General features: G+C 44.3%; 1 protein-coding gene across 1 annotated transcript in view; it reads left to right on the top strand.

Moving 5' to 3' along the window:
- PI4K2A (phosphatidylinositol 4-kinase type 2 alpha) overlaps window positions 1–17,429 on the top strand; it is a 29,733-nt gene that overhangs the window by 3,940 nt on the left and 8,364 nt on the right. The window contains exons 2-7 of the mRNA XM_058671199.1: window positions 6,308–6,508; window positions 11,221–11,352; window positions 11,855–12,008; window positions 13,772–13,833; window positions 16,041–16,140; window positions 17,222–17,355. Coding sequence (XP_058527182.1) covers window positions 6,308–6,508; window positions 11,221–11,352; window positions 11,855–12,008; window positions 13,772–13,833; window positions 16,041–16,140; window positions 17,222–17,355 — 783 coding nt within the window. The remainder of the gene's footprint in view (window positions 1–6,307; window positions 6,509–11,220; window positions 11,353–11,854; window positions 12,009–13,771; window positions 13,834–16,040; window positions 16,141–17,221; window positions 17,356–17,429) is intronic.

Consider the following 17,429-nt stretch of genomic DNA (forward strand, 5'->3'; position numbering starts at 1 on the left):
ATAAGGCAAAAAAGAAGAAAAGTAATTTTGAAAAGGTGTTTACAGAACCAGTGAGAATGCTAATTTATGGGGTCTGGCTTGGTGGCCTAGCGGCTAAAGTCCTCACCTTGCATGCGCCGGGATCCCATATGGGCACCGGTTCTAATCCTGCTTTCCATCCAGCTCCCTGCTTTTGGCCTGGGAAAACAGTCGAGGATGGCCCAAAGCCTTGGGACCCTGCACCCATGTGGGAGACCTGGAGGAAGTTCCTGGCTCCTGGCTTCGGATTGGTGCAGCACTAGTCGTTGTGGTCACTTGGGAAGTGAATCAGACAGAAGATCTTCCCTATCTCTCCTCCTCCTCTGTATATCTGACTTTGTAATAAAAATAAATAAATCTTAAAAAAAAAAAAAAAAGAAAAAACACTTCCCCAGAGGACTGGTGGTGTGGCCTAAGAGTCAAGCCACCATCTGTGATAGCTATATCCCACACAGGTGCCAGTTTGAATCCTGGCTACTCTACTTCCAATCCATCTCCCAGCGAATGGACCTGGGAAAGCAGCAGGGAATGGGTCAAGTCTTTGGGTGCCTCATGCACCTGAGACACCCAAAAGAAGCTCCTGGCTTTGGTCTGGCTCAGCTCAAGCTGTTTTGGCCATTTGGGAAGTGAACCAGCATGGAAGATTTTTCTCTCTGTCCATTTTTTCTCTGTAATTCTACTTTTCACATAAATAATCTTGAGAAAGAGAGACAATGACCCAACAGAAGGGAATTCTGTCTCTTTCTTAAATAAATACCCAGGCATATTTAAAAATTTGTGGAAAATACATATTATGAAGCAACTGTTGATGTTTGAGAAGTTTGGGCACCAAAATAAACAAACATGTTGTAATTCCATGTTTTCCATGAGCTTACTGAAATGCCCTCAGACTTTCTCCACCAACAGTTTTTCATGTTTCTCCCTTTTCAAATATAAAATTGTTACATTATTTTTTTTTTAAAGATTTATTTTTATTACAAAGTCAGATATACAGAGAGGAGGAGAGACAGAGAGGAAGATCTTCCATCCGATGATTCACTCCCCAGTGAGCCGCAATGGCCGGTGCTGCGCCGATCCAAAGCCGGGAACCAGGAACCTCTTCCAGGTTTCCCACGCGGGTGCAGGGTCCCAAAACTTTGGTCCGTCCTCAACTACTTTCCCAGGCCACAAGCATGGAGCTGTATGGGAAGTGGCGCTGCTGGGATTAGAACTGGCACCCATATGGGATTCCGGCGCATGCAAGGTGAGGACTTTAGCCGCTAGGCCATGCCGCCGGGCCCAAATTGTTACATTATTAAATGTGCTGCTTTTCCTGCCTGTGCCCACCAAGCAATTCTGGTGTCTGTCTACTTGGTTGAGAATCACACTTGATAACCATCAGCAAATGTTCTCAAACAGAGTAAGATTTTTTTTTTCAATAGCTTAGGATGGAAACAGAGATGGGCAGGACAGAGAGAGCATAACTGAGCTCCCGTACATCCCCCAGAGGCCCGTGGCCCAGAAGCCAGGAGGTGGAGATGCCAGGTCTCCCCTGTGAGTGGCAGGAACTGAATTGCTTGAAGCATTACTGTTGCAACCTAGTTTTGCATTAGCTGAAAGTTGGAACCAGGACCAGAGCTGGGACCAAACCCAGCTGCTCTGATGTGGCTCGTGAGTGTCGTAACTGGCAGCTTAGCCACAAGGCCAAATTGTCTGCCCCTAAAGTTCTTTATCTGAAATATATATAAAGAGGCAGTCAAGTTTACATATCATATACTGATGTAGATCATGATGGATTTTTTTTTAAATTTATTTGAAAGAGTTTCAGAGAAATAGGGAGAGACAGAGAGAGAGCAAGAGGTCTTCCATGTGCTGGTTTACTCTCCAAGTGGCTGCAACAACCAGGATGAACCAGGCCAAAGATAGGAGCCAGGGGCTTCTTTCAGATCTACTTGGGTACAGAATCTGCAGGGAACTGGATCAAAAATACAGCAGCTGAAAATTGAATGGCTGCCCATATGAGATGTTGGTACCACAGGTGGAGGCTTAGACTGCTACACTGTTACTGACCCAGATAAATAGTTTAAGCGTTTCAGTTTGAAAGAATCTTGAGACTCTAAAGAGAACTATGCACTTCACATGCATCGCTTTCATCAAAAATTATTAAAGGTAAGTTCTGGTTATTTTAATATTATATTGATGTGCTTGAAATATCTTAAGTGTGGGGTCTAAAGGAAGGGGACTCTGGTGGCCTGGCCTAATATTTTCCTTGTCACCAAAGGATAGGTGCACCGGATCCCTGAGGTTCCAGGTTTTGGTAACTGGCTGTGGACCGTGAAACCAGTCATTAAGTGGCTTCCATGTCCTTGTGTGGTTCTTTTTTCTTTTTTTTTTTTTTGTCCTTACCTTATAGACTGTTGTTGCTTAAGCCATCTTTACCTCACCTCCTCCATTTATAGGGTGAATAGTGAATGCGTGTTAAGGAAGCATGTTTTTAATACAGCACCAAACTGCACGATGCTGTAAGACACTGAGAGTGTTACAGAGGGAGGATGACAAGTCGGATGAGTCAGTAGTCATTTTTTCTCAGCTGGATATGGGTGGGTGTCTTTCTAATTTGAGTGGCTTTAGAGTTTGTTCTCTATGAATAAGGAGAATGTTCTTCATTATTCAGGAAGGTAACTGATCATATGAAGCGAACACCAGATTTGGAATTTAGGCCAGAGACTGTTTTTGGTCTCTCTCTCTAGGAAAACTCACTTGTGCAGTGCTTGTACATTTTCTTACACAAACTGGATGCTGAGCACATGTTGACAGAATTGCACTGAACTGAAGCACAATTAGTGTAGTTAGTGACGTTAGTCCTAGGAGGCACTTGTCTCCCTTTCTGTTTGAATGACCTTCTGTTCATCCGTTCTTCCCCCCTACCATTTTTTGATTTATCTGGTTCAAACAGTAGCTTTTTTTTTTCCTTCCTCACATAACTCCTTACTATGGAGATAACTGAAATTACTGATACTTTCAAGAGTCAGTGAAATGCTTTCAGGTCTCATGATGAAGGAAAATTGAGAAGTCTGAGAAGTCAGTTTATAAATGGCATTTGGCTGCAGGCTTGGCCTTCCAAGTTCTGCTTTCTTTAAGTGAAGTAGTTAAGCCTCAACCCTGGTATTTTCTGAATGGGCCCTGGCAGTAGGAACGTCTTGGTCTTTCACTGAGAACTGGTTTTCTGAACTCTGCATTGTGTTTCCATTGCCCCGACTGCTGTGTTATGGGATGTGGTTTAAGCTGTGCTGTGGTTAGAGTGGAATTATCCCTTATTCTCTAAGTCATGAGTTTGTAGATGCCACTGCTTTGTTGCTAAGAGGCTGGAGTTGCAAAGGAGTAGAGACAAAGTCAGCTAACTGAGGCTTCTTGCTGAAGCATCATTCTGGGGCCAGCATTGCGGTATAATCGGGGAAGCCAGCACCTGAGGTACTGGCATCTTGTCTGGACACTGGCTCAAGTGGCATCTGCTGCACTTCCTCTTCAATTCCCTGTTAATGTGCCTGGAAAGCAGCAGAGGATGGCCCAAATGTGTGGGTCCCTGAACCCACATGAGAGACCCAGAAGAAGCTCTGGCTCTTCTCTTTGGTCTGGCATAGCCCTGGTTGTGGGCATTTGAGGAGTGAAGCTGCAGATGGAAAATTTCTCTCTGTTTTGACACCTCTCTAACTGCTGTTCAAATAAATAAAACTTTTTTTTAAAGTATTCATTCTGAAGACTTGGGATATGAATGTGTGCATATCATCCCTGTAGATAAGCAAATTTGTATGTCTTTAACAATAAGTTAAGTTGGTTCTTTCTGAAAAGAGGAGAGTTCTGTATTTCTCAGACTTTTTGAAGGACCTTGCCTCCAGATAAACCAATTATTGTTAGAGACGAAGGCCTAGACAGTTCCTAATAGAAGTGTGTACTCAGTGGCAGATGGGTGCATGTTGGCTCTGGTGACCTGCCACTCAGGAAGTGACACCCACAGGAAGATGTCTTATGACCCAAATTGGCTTGAGCTGGCAGTGGAGGGTGGGAGGAGAAAAATCATATGATGCCAAGTGAATCACTTGGAGTGGCTATTTGCTCCTCTGCCTTTGAATTACCAGTCTGGTGTTGGAGAGAATGAGATAAATGCCAACCTCAGAGGGGACACACTGGCCTGTGGAAGGAAACCCGGGAGGGAGGGCCTTGGTTTCTATTCATCTATTCATCCAATGTTTCTAAGGACTCGTCTGTTGTCCGCTGAAGAGATGGGTTTAATCCCTGGAGCAGCTCTTGTCCTGGTCTCTTGCCTGGCGGAATGACCGGCAGAAGCTGTCCTAACCAAGAAGCAGATTTCTTTTTTCTTCTGCTGTGACTTTTCTCTCTGGTTGCCATCTTTGCTTATCATTCTTAAATGTTGTTTTAAGTTTGTTTTTGTTTTTAAAGATTTATTTTTATTACAAAGTCAGATATACAGAGAGGAGGAGAGACAGAGAGGAAGATCTTCCGTCCGATGATTCACTCCCCAAGTGAGCCGCAACGGGCCAGTGCGCGCCGATCCGAAGCCAGGAACCAGGAACCTCTTCCGGGTCTCCCACGCGGGTGCAGGGTCCCAAAGCTTTGGGCCGTCCTCAACTGCTTTCCCAGGCCCCAAGCAGGGAGCTGGATGGGAAGTGGAGCTGCCGGGATTAGAACCGGCACCCATATGGGATCCCGGTGCGTTCAAGGCGAGGACTTTAGCCGCTAGGCCACGCCACTGGGCCCTGTTTTTGTTTTTGACACCCGGATGAGATAAGGCTGACAGAAGAACTCAACCACTGATGAAGGAATTTCCTCAACCTCATTTCATAATGCCCTCCTTACTTATTTCCAACATTTACATACTTGACGTGGAACAATTCTGTGTATTACATCCCTTAGAAGTTAGAATTTATTGGTGTTAAATTTCTAAAGTGCCATGTAAAGAAGTCTCCTGCAGTTTAAATGAGTGCAGGGATACATGTGAAAAAAGGTAACATAAAATCCATGACAAATTAATTCTTCACTTTTTGGGAAACAGATGACTGTTCTTCCATATGTATGTTTGTACATTGCATGTGTGTGCTTCCTGGGTGGGCGAAAAACAGCTCAGTATTGACTAAGATTGTTGCCAGTGATTCCATATCTGCCACTGATTAGCTTTAGTGTCCTCCAAGAAATTTAGAAATATACCTCCCTCAGTCAAGAGCAATGGCTCAATTGGTTAAATCCTTTTCTTTCCTTTTTTTTTTTTTTAAGATTTATTTATTTTTATCACAAAGTCAGATATACAGAGAGGAGGAGAGACAGAGAGGAAGATCTTCCATCCAATGATTCACTCTCCAAGCGGCCGCAATGGCTGGAGCTGAGCCAATCCGAAGCCAGAAGGCAGGAACCTCTTCCAGGTCTCCCACGCGGGTGCAGGGTCCCAAGGCATTGGGCTGTCCTCAACTGCTTTCACAGGCCACAAGCAGAGAGCTGGATGGGAAGCGGGGCTGCTGGGATTAGAACTGGTGCCCATATGGGATCCTGGGCATGCAAGGTGAGGACTTTAACCACTACACTATCGTGCCAGGCCCAATTGGTTAAATCCTAACCTTGCATGTGCAGGTATCCCATATGGGTCTGTCTTGCTTGCTCCATCCAGCTCCCTGATTGTGGCCTGGGAAAGCAGTGGAGGATGGCAAAAAGTTTTGGGACCCTGCATCCATGTGGGAATGCCAGAAGAAGTTCCTGGCTCCTGGCTTCGGATCAGCTCAGCACCAGCCATTGCAGCCACTTGGGGAGTGAATCAGCAGATGTAAGATCTTTCTGTCTCTCCTTTCCTCTGTAAATCTGCCTTTCCAACAAAAATAAGTATTTTTTTTTTTATTGCAAAGTAAATTATATACAAAGGAGGAGAGACAGAGAGGAAGAGAGACAGAGAGCTCTTCAGCGCTCCCACGTGGGTGCAGGGTCCCAAGGCTGTGGGCCGTCCTCGACTACTTTCCCAGGTCACAAGCAGGGAGCTGGATGGGAAGCAGGGTTGCCAGGGCTAGAACCAGTGCCCGTATGGGATCCCGGCATATTCAAGGCAAAGACTTCAGCCGCTAGGCCACGGCCCCAGGCCCAAAATAATTAAATCTTTAAAAGCAAACAAACAATCTGGGAGAAACCTATCTCTGATTGGAAGTCGGGGTTGCCTGTCCCCTATCATGTCCTTCTGGACACTTGCTCGGTTGATCTGAGGGTTATTTAATCAGCTTGCCTTTAAGGTCCCCTATTTCTCTTGTCTTTGTAGAAGATCATTGCTGTTTTCAAACCCAAGAACGAAGAGCCATATGGGCATCTTAATCCCAAGTGGACCAAGTGGCTGCAGAAGTTGTGCTGTCCCTGCTGCTTTGGCCGTGACTGCCTTGTCCTCAACCAGGGCTATCTCTCAGAGGCGGGGGCCAGCCTGGTGGACCAAAAACTGGAGCTCAACATTGTACCCCGTACCAAGGTCAGTGACCCTTCTCCATGGACTGTGGGGTTTGTCAGTTGATTTGGGACTCATGCCTTGTACATGTTAGGCCTTGGGTTCAGTGGGGGTTGGTCGTTCCTGGAGCCTGGGTTTCTCAGCCTAGTTTTGGAGCGTAACAGAGACCTCACAATTTGATCATCTGATGAAGGCTCTCCTGAAAGGATGCACACAAATACTTTTACATGTAACTTCAGGAAATTTACATAGCATCTGATTACATTTTTTGTGGGTTTCTTCTGCTTGTGGGTCCCACACAAACCCAAGCTGATTAAGCACTCAACTGTTTTTGTGCTTCACTCTTTTGCATCATTTCATTATCTGAATTTGGTCAAGAATGGACTAGTTGGTATCAGCTAAGAATTTAGGCAACTGGCAAGAAAACCTTCAGGATGGGTTGAAAGTTGAAATAAGGTTCTGATTTGAAACTCCTCCATGAACTGACCTGGACTTTTCCTTACCTATCTTTTTGCTATGGAATTATGGGGCTTGTCTGAATATACCAAAATTGGGGTCCCAGATCCAAGCCATTTCAGGCATAGAACAGATGTGTACACACCTTGCTTGTGCTGTAGGTTTCACAAGGTCTGGACCCGCCTCCATCCTTCACCCCCAGATATGTTTGAATACAGAATTGATGGATATACTTCAAAGGAGTTTTACGAACACCAGAGTAAGAACCTCTGTCTGCCAAATGCTCCCTGAAACTCTGCAAGGCTTCTAAGGGGAAGGAGTCGGCTGGGCAGCTTAGCAACATTTAGCAGCCACCAGCACCATGGAGTCTGTGGCTGCCTGGGGTTTGGTAATGATGTACGTAAAACACTGCCCCTCAGGCTGCAGAGGGGACTTAGGGCTCCAGATTTTTTCTGTTTCTGAGGATCTGATGAAAGCTGCACATCTTTTTCTCAGAAAAAATACAGATATTTTCAATCACTCTTTTGCCTGTAATTGCAGGAAGATGGCTCCTAGACCAGTCAAAGTCCAACCATGGACCCTTTTGGCAAGGACTATGCCTCCAGATCTAAAACCCTGCTTGAGGTATTCCTCATGGGGTTTGGGTATCAGACTCTATGAGCTGAGAGATTAGTCAGCAATTAGGAACTTCTCTTCAAACATGTATTTTCTGTTTTCTCAGGGTATCTTAAGAAAATGTGACTCGTGCGTGTTTTTGGCTTTGTCCACCTTTTTACCACTATAAATTCCAAACAATTAGCCAACTAGTTTGTACGATTTGAGGAAGTTTTAAAAGTCAGAGATCCCTTCTTGAGTTTCTTCTTTTAGTTTCGGCACCTAGCAAAGTTCTGTGTTTTTAAATATTTATTTATTTGAAAGGTGGAGCAAAAGAGAGAGAGAAACAGAAATCTTCTGGCCCCTGGTTCACTCCCTAAATGGCCCCTGTGACTGGAGATGGGGTCAGAAGCTAGGAGCTTCCTCCAGATCTCCCACATGGGTGGCAGGACTCATGTACTTGAGCCACCCTTTGCTTCCTTTCCAGGCCCTAAGCAGGGAGCTAGATAGGAAGTGGAGCAGCTAGGACACGAACCAGTGCAATGTGGGGTGTGTCTGCCACATCTACCTGCCACGCCACAGTACAGTATTTAACAGCAAGCTTTCATTAAGTACTACCTGTATCAATGCGTACGTATCTTGATAATTCTGAGAAATAATATCAAAGACACCCCAAATTCAGGTCTCAGAAGGAATGTTTGGCCAAGCTTGTAGTCCATTTGGCATTTCATTTATTGCCTGACTGGCTAAACTGATTTCTTCCCTTCATGTTTTAGTTTTCTGTGTGTGTAGAAATCCAAGAGCATGCTTCGAGTACCTGGTAGAAATGCCCGTTAGTCTCCTGCCTAACCTGAAATCTCCCAGACTCCTCCTGCATTCTAGAAACGCATTTAAATGCTCCTTGCTCATCACTCTGGAATTTCCTTCCTTTGCTAGGTAAATATCAAGAACTGCCCTCTGGCCCTCAGCTCGCCTGCTCTGCTGGTGCACCTGAATTTGTTGTCTAAGAAACTCGGTGCTTGAATTGGAATTCTGATACTGCAGCTTTTTATTTGTGCGATACTTGGGCAAGTCACTATAAAAATAGGAGTACAGTCACTACTTTTATAAGGCACCCATTAAGATTACACAAAATCATGCATTTGAAAAGCACATAGCCTGATGCCTAGAGCAGGCTAGATACCCCTAGATACCCCTGTTAGCAGTTCTAATCATGAATGTCACTCCCACAATCTCTGTCTTCCTCTTCCCATAGTAGAGGACCTTAATGAGGCTTAAGGATCCTTGTCATCAGAAAGTCAGCAGCAGCAAAAACACTTGTCTTCCAGGACACTGAGATGAGACAGAACCTTCAGACTGCACACAGCTGCTGAGGAGTAGTGACAGGACTCAGACCCTTTGCGCCTCCCCAGCCTGGGGCAGGATTCTGTGCTGTTGATGTCACTGTGGAAGTGGGGCTCACCTTGCAGTGCCTCTAACACTAGGGCTATAATTCTTGTGGGTTGTTCCTGTGAGTCTTCAGGTTTTGGTAGTCATAGAGAAAAAGTGGGAAGAACAATTGCAAATAAATCTAAAAGGTGGGAGAACGGTACTTTATTACACACCTTGAGAGAACCTAGGTTTTCACCATGGAATTTGGCATCATAACCTAGGAAAAGTCACTTTTCCTTCACTCCTGTGGCTGAGTTTTCTAATTTGTAAGCCAGGGAGTGCCTACTATAGAACCCTACATATCTGTTTTAGGTCCTGTTTTAATACTGAATAGATGTATGATTGAATAAATAGGAGGGAATTATTTTGCATCAAAAATATTTTGCTCATGGGCAAAATCATTAGTTACTTGTAATGAATTTTGTTAGGAAAATTATTTTTTAAGATTTATGATTTATTTAATTAAAAGGCAGAGTTACAGAGAGGGGGGAGAGGGATCATTCATAGCCTAGTCCACTTTCCAAATAGCCACAGTGGTCAGAGATGGCCAAGGCCAAAGTCAGGAGCCAGGAGCTTCTTCTGGCTTTCCCACATCAGTGCAGGGGCCCATATTTGAGTCATCTTATGCTGCTTTCCCAGACACATTAGCAAGGAACTGAATGGAACATCAACTGGTGCCCGTGTGGCATGCTGGTGTCACAGTTTCTGGTTTTACCCACTGTACCACAAGCCTGGCCCTAAGAATTTTCTTAGAATTTTGATTTTAGGTATTTACAAGAATGAGGATGGCTCAAAAAGTCTGGAAAATAGAATTAAAAGATAAATTAATTTTTGTGCCAAAAATATTGAAATCTCTACATATATAGAGGGTTTTCAAAAAAATTCAGTCAGTGTATGTTTTTGAAAAACTACATTGATGTCTGGATTAAAAGTGGAGGTGCAACTTGAACCCAGGTACTGAGTTAAGGGATGTTTGCATCCAGAGTAGGATGCGGTCAAAGTGGTGCCTCAACTGCTTTGTGAGATGCCTGCTCCTCATTAGCTTTGAAAAGCTTGATGTATGCGTGGGTAATTACATGACAGTAAGAAGCGTGATCATAGAAGTACATATAGATTACAGTGATACCACTGCAATTGGACAGTCGAGTCTAACACTGAATAAGCAAAGTATGTATCTAGTGTTAAAGTCAGAGGATAATTAAGAAAACAGAGAAAAGTAATCCACTCTGCCTCCCACTGCTGTCTCTTGCCCACTTAGGTGCTATTCAAAGGCTTGTGAAGGTTCCAGATATAGTTTCTGCTGAAATTAAGCAATCCATTAAAAATGAAAACTAGGGACCCTGCATAGTGGCCTAATGGCTAAAGTTCTCACCTTGAATGAACCAGGATCCCATGTAGGCGCCGGCTTTAGTCTGAGCAGCCCTGCTTCCTGTCCAACTCCATGCTTGTGGCCTGGGAAGGCAGTTGAGGATGGCTGAGGGTCTTGGGATCCTGCACTCATATGGAAGTCCTGGGGAAGGTTCCTGGCTCCTGGCTTCGGGTCAGATTGACGCAACTCCAGCTGTTCCAGTCGCTTGGAGAGTGAATTGTCCGACAGAGAATCTTCGTCTCTGTCTCTCCTCCTCTCTGTGTATCTGACTTTCCAATGAAAGTAAATAAATCTTAAAAAAAAAAAAATGAAAACTAGATAAATAATGTTTTTGTGTTTGAGGACATGAGTAATTGTAGAAAATAAAAAATTCAAAAGGAAAAGTATGTAGAGTAAACTGCAGTTTACTTTTATCAGGGAAGAAAATAGGCATTAGGCTTATTGTCTTAACTCGGAGGTAACTTTATTAGGATATTTCACTTAGTGCTCTGAATCCCAGTGTTTTGATGCAGTAGGAGTTTATTTTTTGTGCATGTCTCAGGCTCATGCACATTTGGCAGCTCTCCTAGGTCCCATGTCACTCATGTAGTGATAAGGTAGGGCTCTACCATGAATCAACTCTGCACTCAGAGCCCTTGATTTCTGACTGCACCGATTGGGGAATATGAGCTAAGGATCATAGGAAACTTGAGGGCCATGCCTGGAGGTTATTTACATATATCATATTAGTAGCATCCTATTGCTTGGAGCTGTTCCTTATTCTGAATGCTAGGAAGGCTGGGAAATGCATTCTTTGTATCAGTGAGCATGTAGTCCTTCCCTGCAGTAGTGCCCTGGTTCCTTATGCTTGACTCTAACCCAGGTATCTGTTCTTTTTGCACTGCAGGTAGTATACCTGGCCAGCGAGACCTTCAACTATAGTGCCATTGACAGAGTGAAGTCCAGGGGCAAGCGGTTAGCTCTAGAAAAAGTGCCAAAAGTTGGACAGCGGTTTAACCGGATTGGGCTACCACCAAAGGTATAAATTGGACCTGTGTGACTTCTCATTGGTGTTGATTTTTAGTGGCATGGTCACTCAGGTGATTACAGAAGGGGCCTCCAGACTCGTCTGTGGACATGGGCATAGTCTGCTCTGAGGCCTTTGTCTTCCTCTTTCCTGCGAAGGGCCTGAGGTTTGGTGAATACTTCTCTGGAATGGAGACCCAGCTTTCTCACCTTGTCCCTGTGGAACATCAGGATGGGCTTGTTTAATCCAGATGGATGACCCTAATCAGTGGTCCACATGGGTGTACATCTTTCTCAACTATGTAAGCAACATCAAAAATAAAATAAATTTATTGAAAGTCTGGGTGGATGACTACCACCACAACCCCCTTTCTCGTGTATTTACAAGGGAATGAAGCAGGAAAGATCCCTTACTGATAAGAAGTCTTAGGGCCTTAGGGGGCACCTGGCTTGCTCCTGGGGTCTTTGGATGTGGGCTCTAGGAAAAGACTTTTGTTCCTTTGCCTTGGTTCCAGGTTGGTTCATTCCAGATCTTTGTTGAAGGCTACAAAGATGCAGATTACTGGCTGCGGCGGTTTGAAGCAGAGCCTCTCCCTGAGAACACTAACCGGCAACTATTGCTGCAGTTTGAGCGGTTGGTGGTGTTGGATTATATCATCCGCAACACTGGTGAGCAGCTGCTGGTGGTCCTGTGCCCTTGGTGGGATCAGAGGGCATAGGAACAGAGTGCCCTGTTAGTGTGAATTTGTTCCCTAAGTCCTTTTGGGAGAGCCTCAGACAATGTTTTTCTAGGTTGAACTTTGTCTAGGTATGTCATCTGCAGTTCTTAGAGGTGGGAAGGTCTCGAGCCAGTATTTCTATTTTATCTTAGCCTCCCAGGACGCCTGGTTCTTCTGAAGCATCTTGAAGAGTTGAGTTGTCCCATAGTCTCCATTGATTCTGGGACCTCCCCGTAAATGCCAAAAACTATGGATATTCAAATCCTTTATATATATAAAATGATATACTATTTGCATGTAAAAACCTATACACACCCTCTCATGTGTTTTAAATTGTGTCTTGATTATTTGTAATAGTTAATAGAATGTAAATGCTGCTCAAACAGTTACACTGTATGGTTTAGGGAATAATGGTAAGGAAGAAAAGTCTGTACATGTTGAGTTAAGATATATTTGTTTTCTTCTTTGAAAGACTTTATTTTGATTGGAAAGTCAGATTTACGGAGAGGAGGAGAGACAGAAAGATCTTCCATCTGTTGGTTCACTCCCCAAATGGCTGCAACGGCCAGAGCTGAGCTGATCCAAAGCCAGGAGCCAGGAACTTCTTCTGGGATTCCCACATGGATGCAGGGTCCCAAAACTTTTTGCCATCTTCTACTGCTTTCCCAGGCCACAATCAGGGAGCTGGATGGGAAGTGGAGCAGCTGGGATTAGAACCGGCAGCCATAGGGGATCCCGGGGCATGCAAGGCAAGCACTTCAGCTGCTAGACTACCATGCCGGGCACCTAACTATTTTTAATTGTAGAATTTAGTGATAGTAAGTACCTTCGTATTGTGTAGCCATCACCACTTTGCTTCTCTAGAATAACCTGTATCTTGTACAATTGAAATTCTATACCTATTAAAAAATAATTGTCCAGTCTCCTGCTTCCCAGGCCCTTTCCTGCTTCCCACACTGTGATGTTGATTGCTCTAGATATGTCATATATGTGAAAGCATAAAATATTTGTTATGATTTGCTTGTTTCATTTACCATAAGGTCCTCAAGGTTCATTTGTATTATAGCTTATGTCAAAATGTTTTTCCTTTTCAATTCTGAATAGTATTTTATGTTGCATATACTTTGCTTAGATGGGTCAATGGACACTTGGGTTGTTTCTCTCTTTTTGCTTTTGTGAATAAAGCTGCTATGAGCATGAGTGTACAAGTATTTCTGCAAAACCTTGCTTTCAGCTCTTCTGAGCGTATACCCAGAAGTGATATTGCTGAACCACATTGATTCTGTTTTTACTATTTGTGATGAACCAGGTGCCCTAGGGAAAAGAAGCCATAAATGCTCCTCTCTCTGGATTTCTGTTCTCTCCAAGCTCTTTTTAAAATAAAAATTGTTAAATTTAACAGACTTTTAAAAATTGTGCATATATATACATGTATATACATATATGACTTATTTATTTTTATTGGAAAGTCAGATTTACAGAGGAGAGACAGAAAGATCTTGTATAGGGTGCCATGTAATGTTTCAAATATGTAAATATATTGTGTGATATGCAATCAAGGTCTCCCAGTTCTTGACTCTTAAATTCTTTATAATTTTATGAAAGTGCCTTCAAGAGATTTTAAAATATTTTAGGCCAGATTTTACAGTTATTTTTAGTAGTAAGTTTGAATCACCCTAAATTTTCCTACTAATTTTGTATTTCTATCTACAGATCGAGGCAATGACAATTGGCTAATTAAATATGACTGTCCTATGGATAGTTCCAGCTCTCGGGTAAGAGTTTGATCCATTGACCTGAAGAAGATGATGAGGAATGTCTGGATAATATCAAAAACATAAGGTCGTCCCCAACTTAGATCACATACGTTGAGAAGAATCAGAAGCACATATTTCAAACTATTAATAGATTATATTTGATAGAGTTTTTCTTAATCTCTGTTTTAGAGAATATTGTGTTGACTGATGTTAATAAGAATAGCATGAAGAGGCGCTGGCTGGGGCACCCTCCTCCCACATGAGTACCTGCATTTGATTCTGGGCTCTGGTGATTCCAGCTTCCTGCTAATGCACACCCTGGGAAGCAGGGTAATGACTTGAGTAGTTAAGTTTCTGCCATCCATATGAGAGACATGAATTGGGTTCCTGGCTTTGGCCCAACCCAGTACCAGCCATTATGGGCATATGGGGAATGAGCCAGTGGTTGGAATCTCTCTATCGGAATGTATGTCTGCCAGTCTCTCCGTCTTCTGTCTCTTCCTGTTAGATAAATAGTTATATTTTAATCAGTAGCATGAAGAAAAGGCCAAATATGTTTGAACTGTATGTATCACATACTGTGTGCGTGTCACATTGCTTAATAGCTTGCTAAAAATCTGCAGAGTACTGTTCAGTTTTATTTGGCACGGTGATTTCTACACCAAAAAAAAAAAGTTTGTTTTTCTTTAAAGATTTATTTATTTTTATTACAAAGTCAGATATACAGAGAGGAGGAGAGACAGACAGGAAGATCTTCCGTCCTATGATTCACTCCCCAAGTGAGCCTCAACGGCCGGTGCTGTGCCGATCCAAAGCCGGGAACCAGGAACCTCTTCCAGGTCTCCCATGCGGGTGCAGGGTCCCAAATCTTTGGACCATCCTCAGCTGCTTTCCCAGGCCACAAGCAGGGAGCTGGATGGGAAGTGGAGCTGCCGGGATTAGAACCGGCGCCCATATGGGATTCCGGGGCATTCAAGGCGAGGACTTCAGCCACTAGGCCACGCCACCGGGCCCAAAAGTTACTATTTTGTTTGAGAGACAAGGGGAGCAAGACAAATAGAGCACTCCCATGTATTGATCTACTCCCTAAAGGCCCACAAGGGGTGTGGAAGCTGAACCTGTGACCCAGGGACTCATGCGTGTCTCCAGTGCTGGCCGTTCAGTTCTTGTGTCACTGAAGCAGAACAGACCCCCTTGGGAAGAGCTGCCAACTCTTCCTTTCTGTGGTTGTTTCTCACTGGACAGTGTGGAGATCCCCAGTGAAGTGATGTCAGAGTTAAAAATTCACCCTAGAGGGCCCTAGCCATCAGATACAGATGTTTCTTCTTCTCCACTCTCCAGATTCTCAATACCTTTCCCTCCAATGAATAGCTTATAACAATCTTTGTTATTTTTTCATTATCCTGTTTGCCTAGGACTGTGGTAATTCTTTTCATTTTTTGACGATTGATTTCTTTTACTTGAAGAGTATGGTTACAGAGAGAGTGGGGAGAGACAGAGAGCTGCTTCATGACTAAAATGTCTGAAATAGCTAGAGCTGGGCCATTTCGAAGCTGGGAGCCAGAAACTTCTGGGTCTCCCATGTGGGTACAGGGGCCCTAGAAGGCCATCCTCTACTGCTTTCCCAGGCCATTGGCAGGGACACTGAATTGGAAATGGAGCAGCTGGGGGACTGGCTTGCTGCACTATTGCACTGGCCCCAGAAAGAATACCTTTTCTAAAGGAGGCTTAGAACGAACCTTGTATAAACACAGTTAAAAGGTGCCATAAATGGAGTTAACCTCTGGCTCAGTGGTTAAGATGCTGCTTGGGTCACCCATAAGCCATATTAAGATGCTTGGTTTAAGTCCCAGCTCTGCTCCCACCCCAGTTGCCTGCTGGCAGACTCCCTGGGAAGCATCGGGTGATGGGCGTCTGCTGTTCATCTGGGAGACCAGGTGGGTTTTGGGACCTGGTTTTGGCTTGGCTCCTCCCCAGCTGTTGTGGCATTTGTAGAGAAAACCATCAGATTGGTGATCTTTCTACATTTCAAATAAAATGGTAAAGAAATAAATACGATGTCATAGATGAACTAAATGTGGATGTCAAGAGTTAACCACTTGGGGGCAGGGAAGATCAAATTAGGTTGAGTGAGTTTTGGTGCATGAGGATGCTGAGACGGTTGCTTTGCTGGAGCCGCCAGGAGGCGGGTGAGTACCTCTGTAATTAGTCCCTTTTCTCTGCAGGACACAGACTGGGTGGTGGTGAAGGAGCCGGTCATCAAGGTGGCTGCCATCGACAATGGGCTGGCTTTTCCCCTGAAGCATCCTGACTCATGGAGGGCATGTAAGCTCTGAGTGCTGTGGACTAGCTCTTCTGCCCAGACTTGACTTTCTCTGTGCAGTGGGGATAATAATACCTTTATCATGGAGTTCTTCTAGGAATTAATGAGATGATGCAGCCCATTGGCCCAGTGGGCCAGCAAATGGCAAATACTCTAATATAAGCTGCTAGGATTTTTAAACTTCATTTATTCCCATTAGCAGCATAAAGGTGATTTCAAGAGGAGAAGCATAAAGATGAGTCTTTTCATCTTCACCTTGCATTCTATCATTTTTTTTTTAAGATTTATTCATTTTATTACAGCCAGATATACACAGAGGAGGAGAGACAGAGAGGAAGATCTTCCATCCGATGATTCACTCCCCAAGTGAGCCGCAACGGGCTGATGCACGCCAATCCGAAGCCGGGAACCGGGAACCTGGAACCTCTTCCGGGTCTCCCACACGGGTGCAGTGTCCCAATGCATTGGGCTGTCCTCAGCTGCCTTCCCAGGCCCCAAGCAGGGAGCTGGATGGGAAGTGGAGCTGCCGGGATTAGAACCGGCAGCCAATATGGGATCCCAGGACACTCAAGGCGAGGACTTTAGCTGCTAGGCCACGCCGACAGGCCCATCATTCTATCATTCTTTTGAGGACTTTTTATAATTGATCTTATTTATGTCTCCACAGATAAGCTGCTGTTAGTGTTCTGTATTCCTGGTTAACATTTTCTACCCCATTAAAACAGAGACTTGTGGAAAATGGGAGTTGTGGGAGTGGGGGATACAGAGAGTAGGTCTCTAGCCACATTTTCAGCAGTAGCCTTCCTGTTGGGAAGGACTGTCCCAGTGAGTCAGTGTCAAGTGGCTGCTTCCTGAGAGGCCCGAATCTCGATCTCGTGATATCTGTGAAGGCGCCCTGGGATGGGCAGGTCTGGTTTTGGGTGCTGCTTCCCTTACTTGCTGGTTGAGCAACCTCCACAGCAACAGCACTGCTGAGTTGTACTCAGGAAGAAGGGTTCTCCCATTGAGAGGGCCCTAGTGGGTGGAGGTCACAAGGGCTTTGACACTAATATAAGCTTTGCTTTGGGCCTTTCCTCTTTTCAGATCCTTTTTACTGGGCCTGGTTGCCCCAGGCCAAAGTCCCCTTCTCTCAGGAGATCAAAGATCTGATTCTTCCAAAGATATCAGACCCTAACTTCGTCAAGGACTTGGAGGAAGATCTATACGAACTCTTCAAGGTTAGCTCTGGGAATCATGTTATTATACAATAGGAGGGATTCTGGGTGGTTTTTCTAATTGTTCCTGGTGCAGG

This window comes from Ochotona princeps, chromosome 13 (genome assembly GCF_030435755.1).
Source record: "Ochotona princeps isolate mOchPri1 chromosome 13, mOchPri1.hap1, whole genome shotgun sequence".
Taxonomy (NCBI): Eukaryota; Metazoa; Chordata; class Mammalia; order Lagomorpha; family Ochotonidae; genus Ochotona; species Ochotona princeps.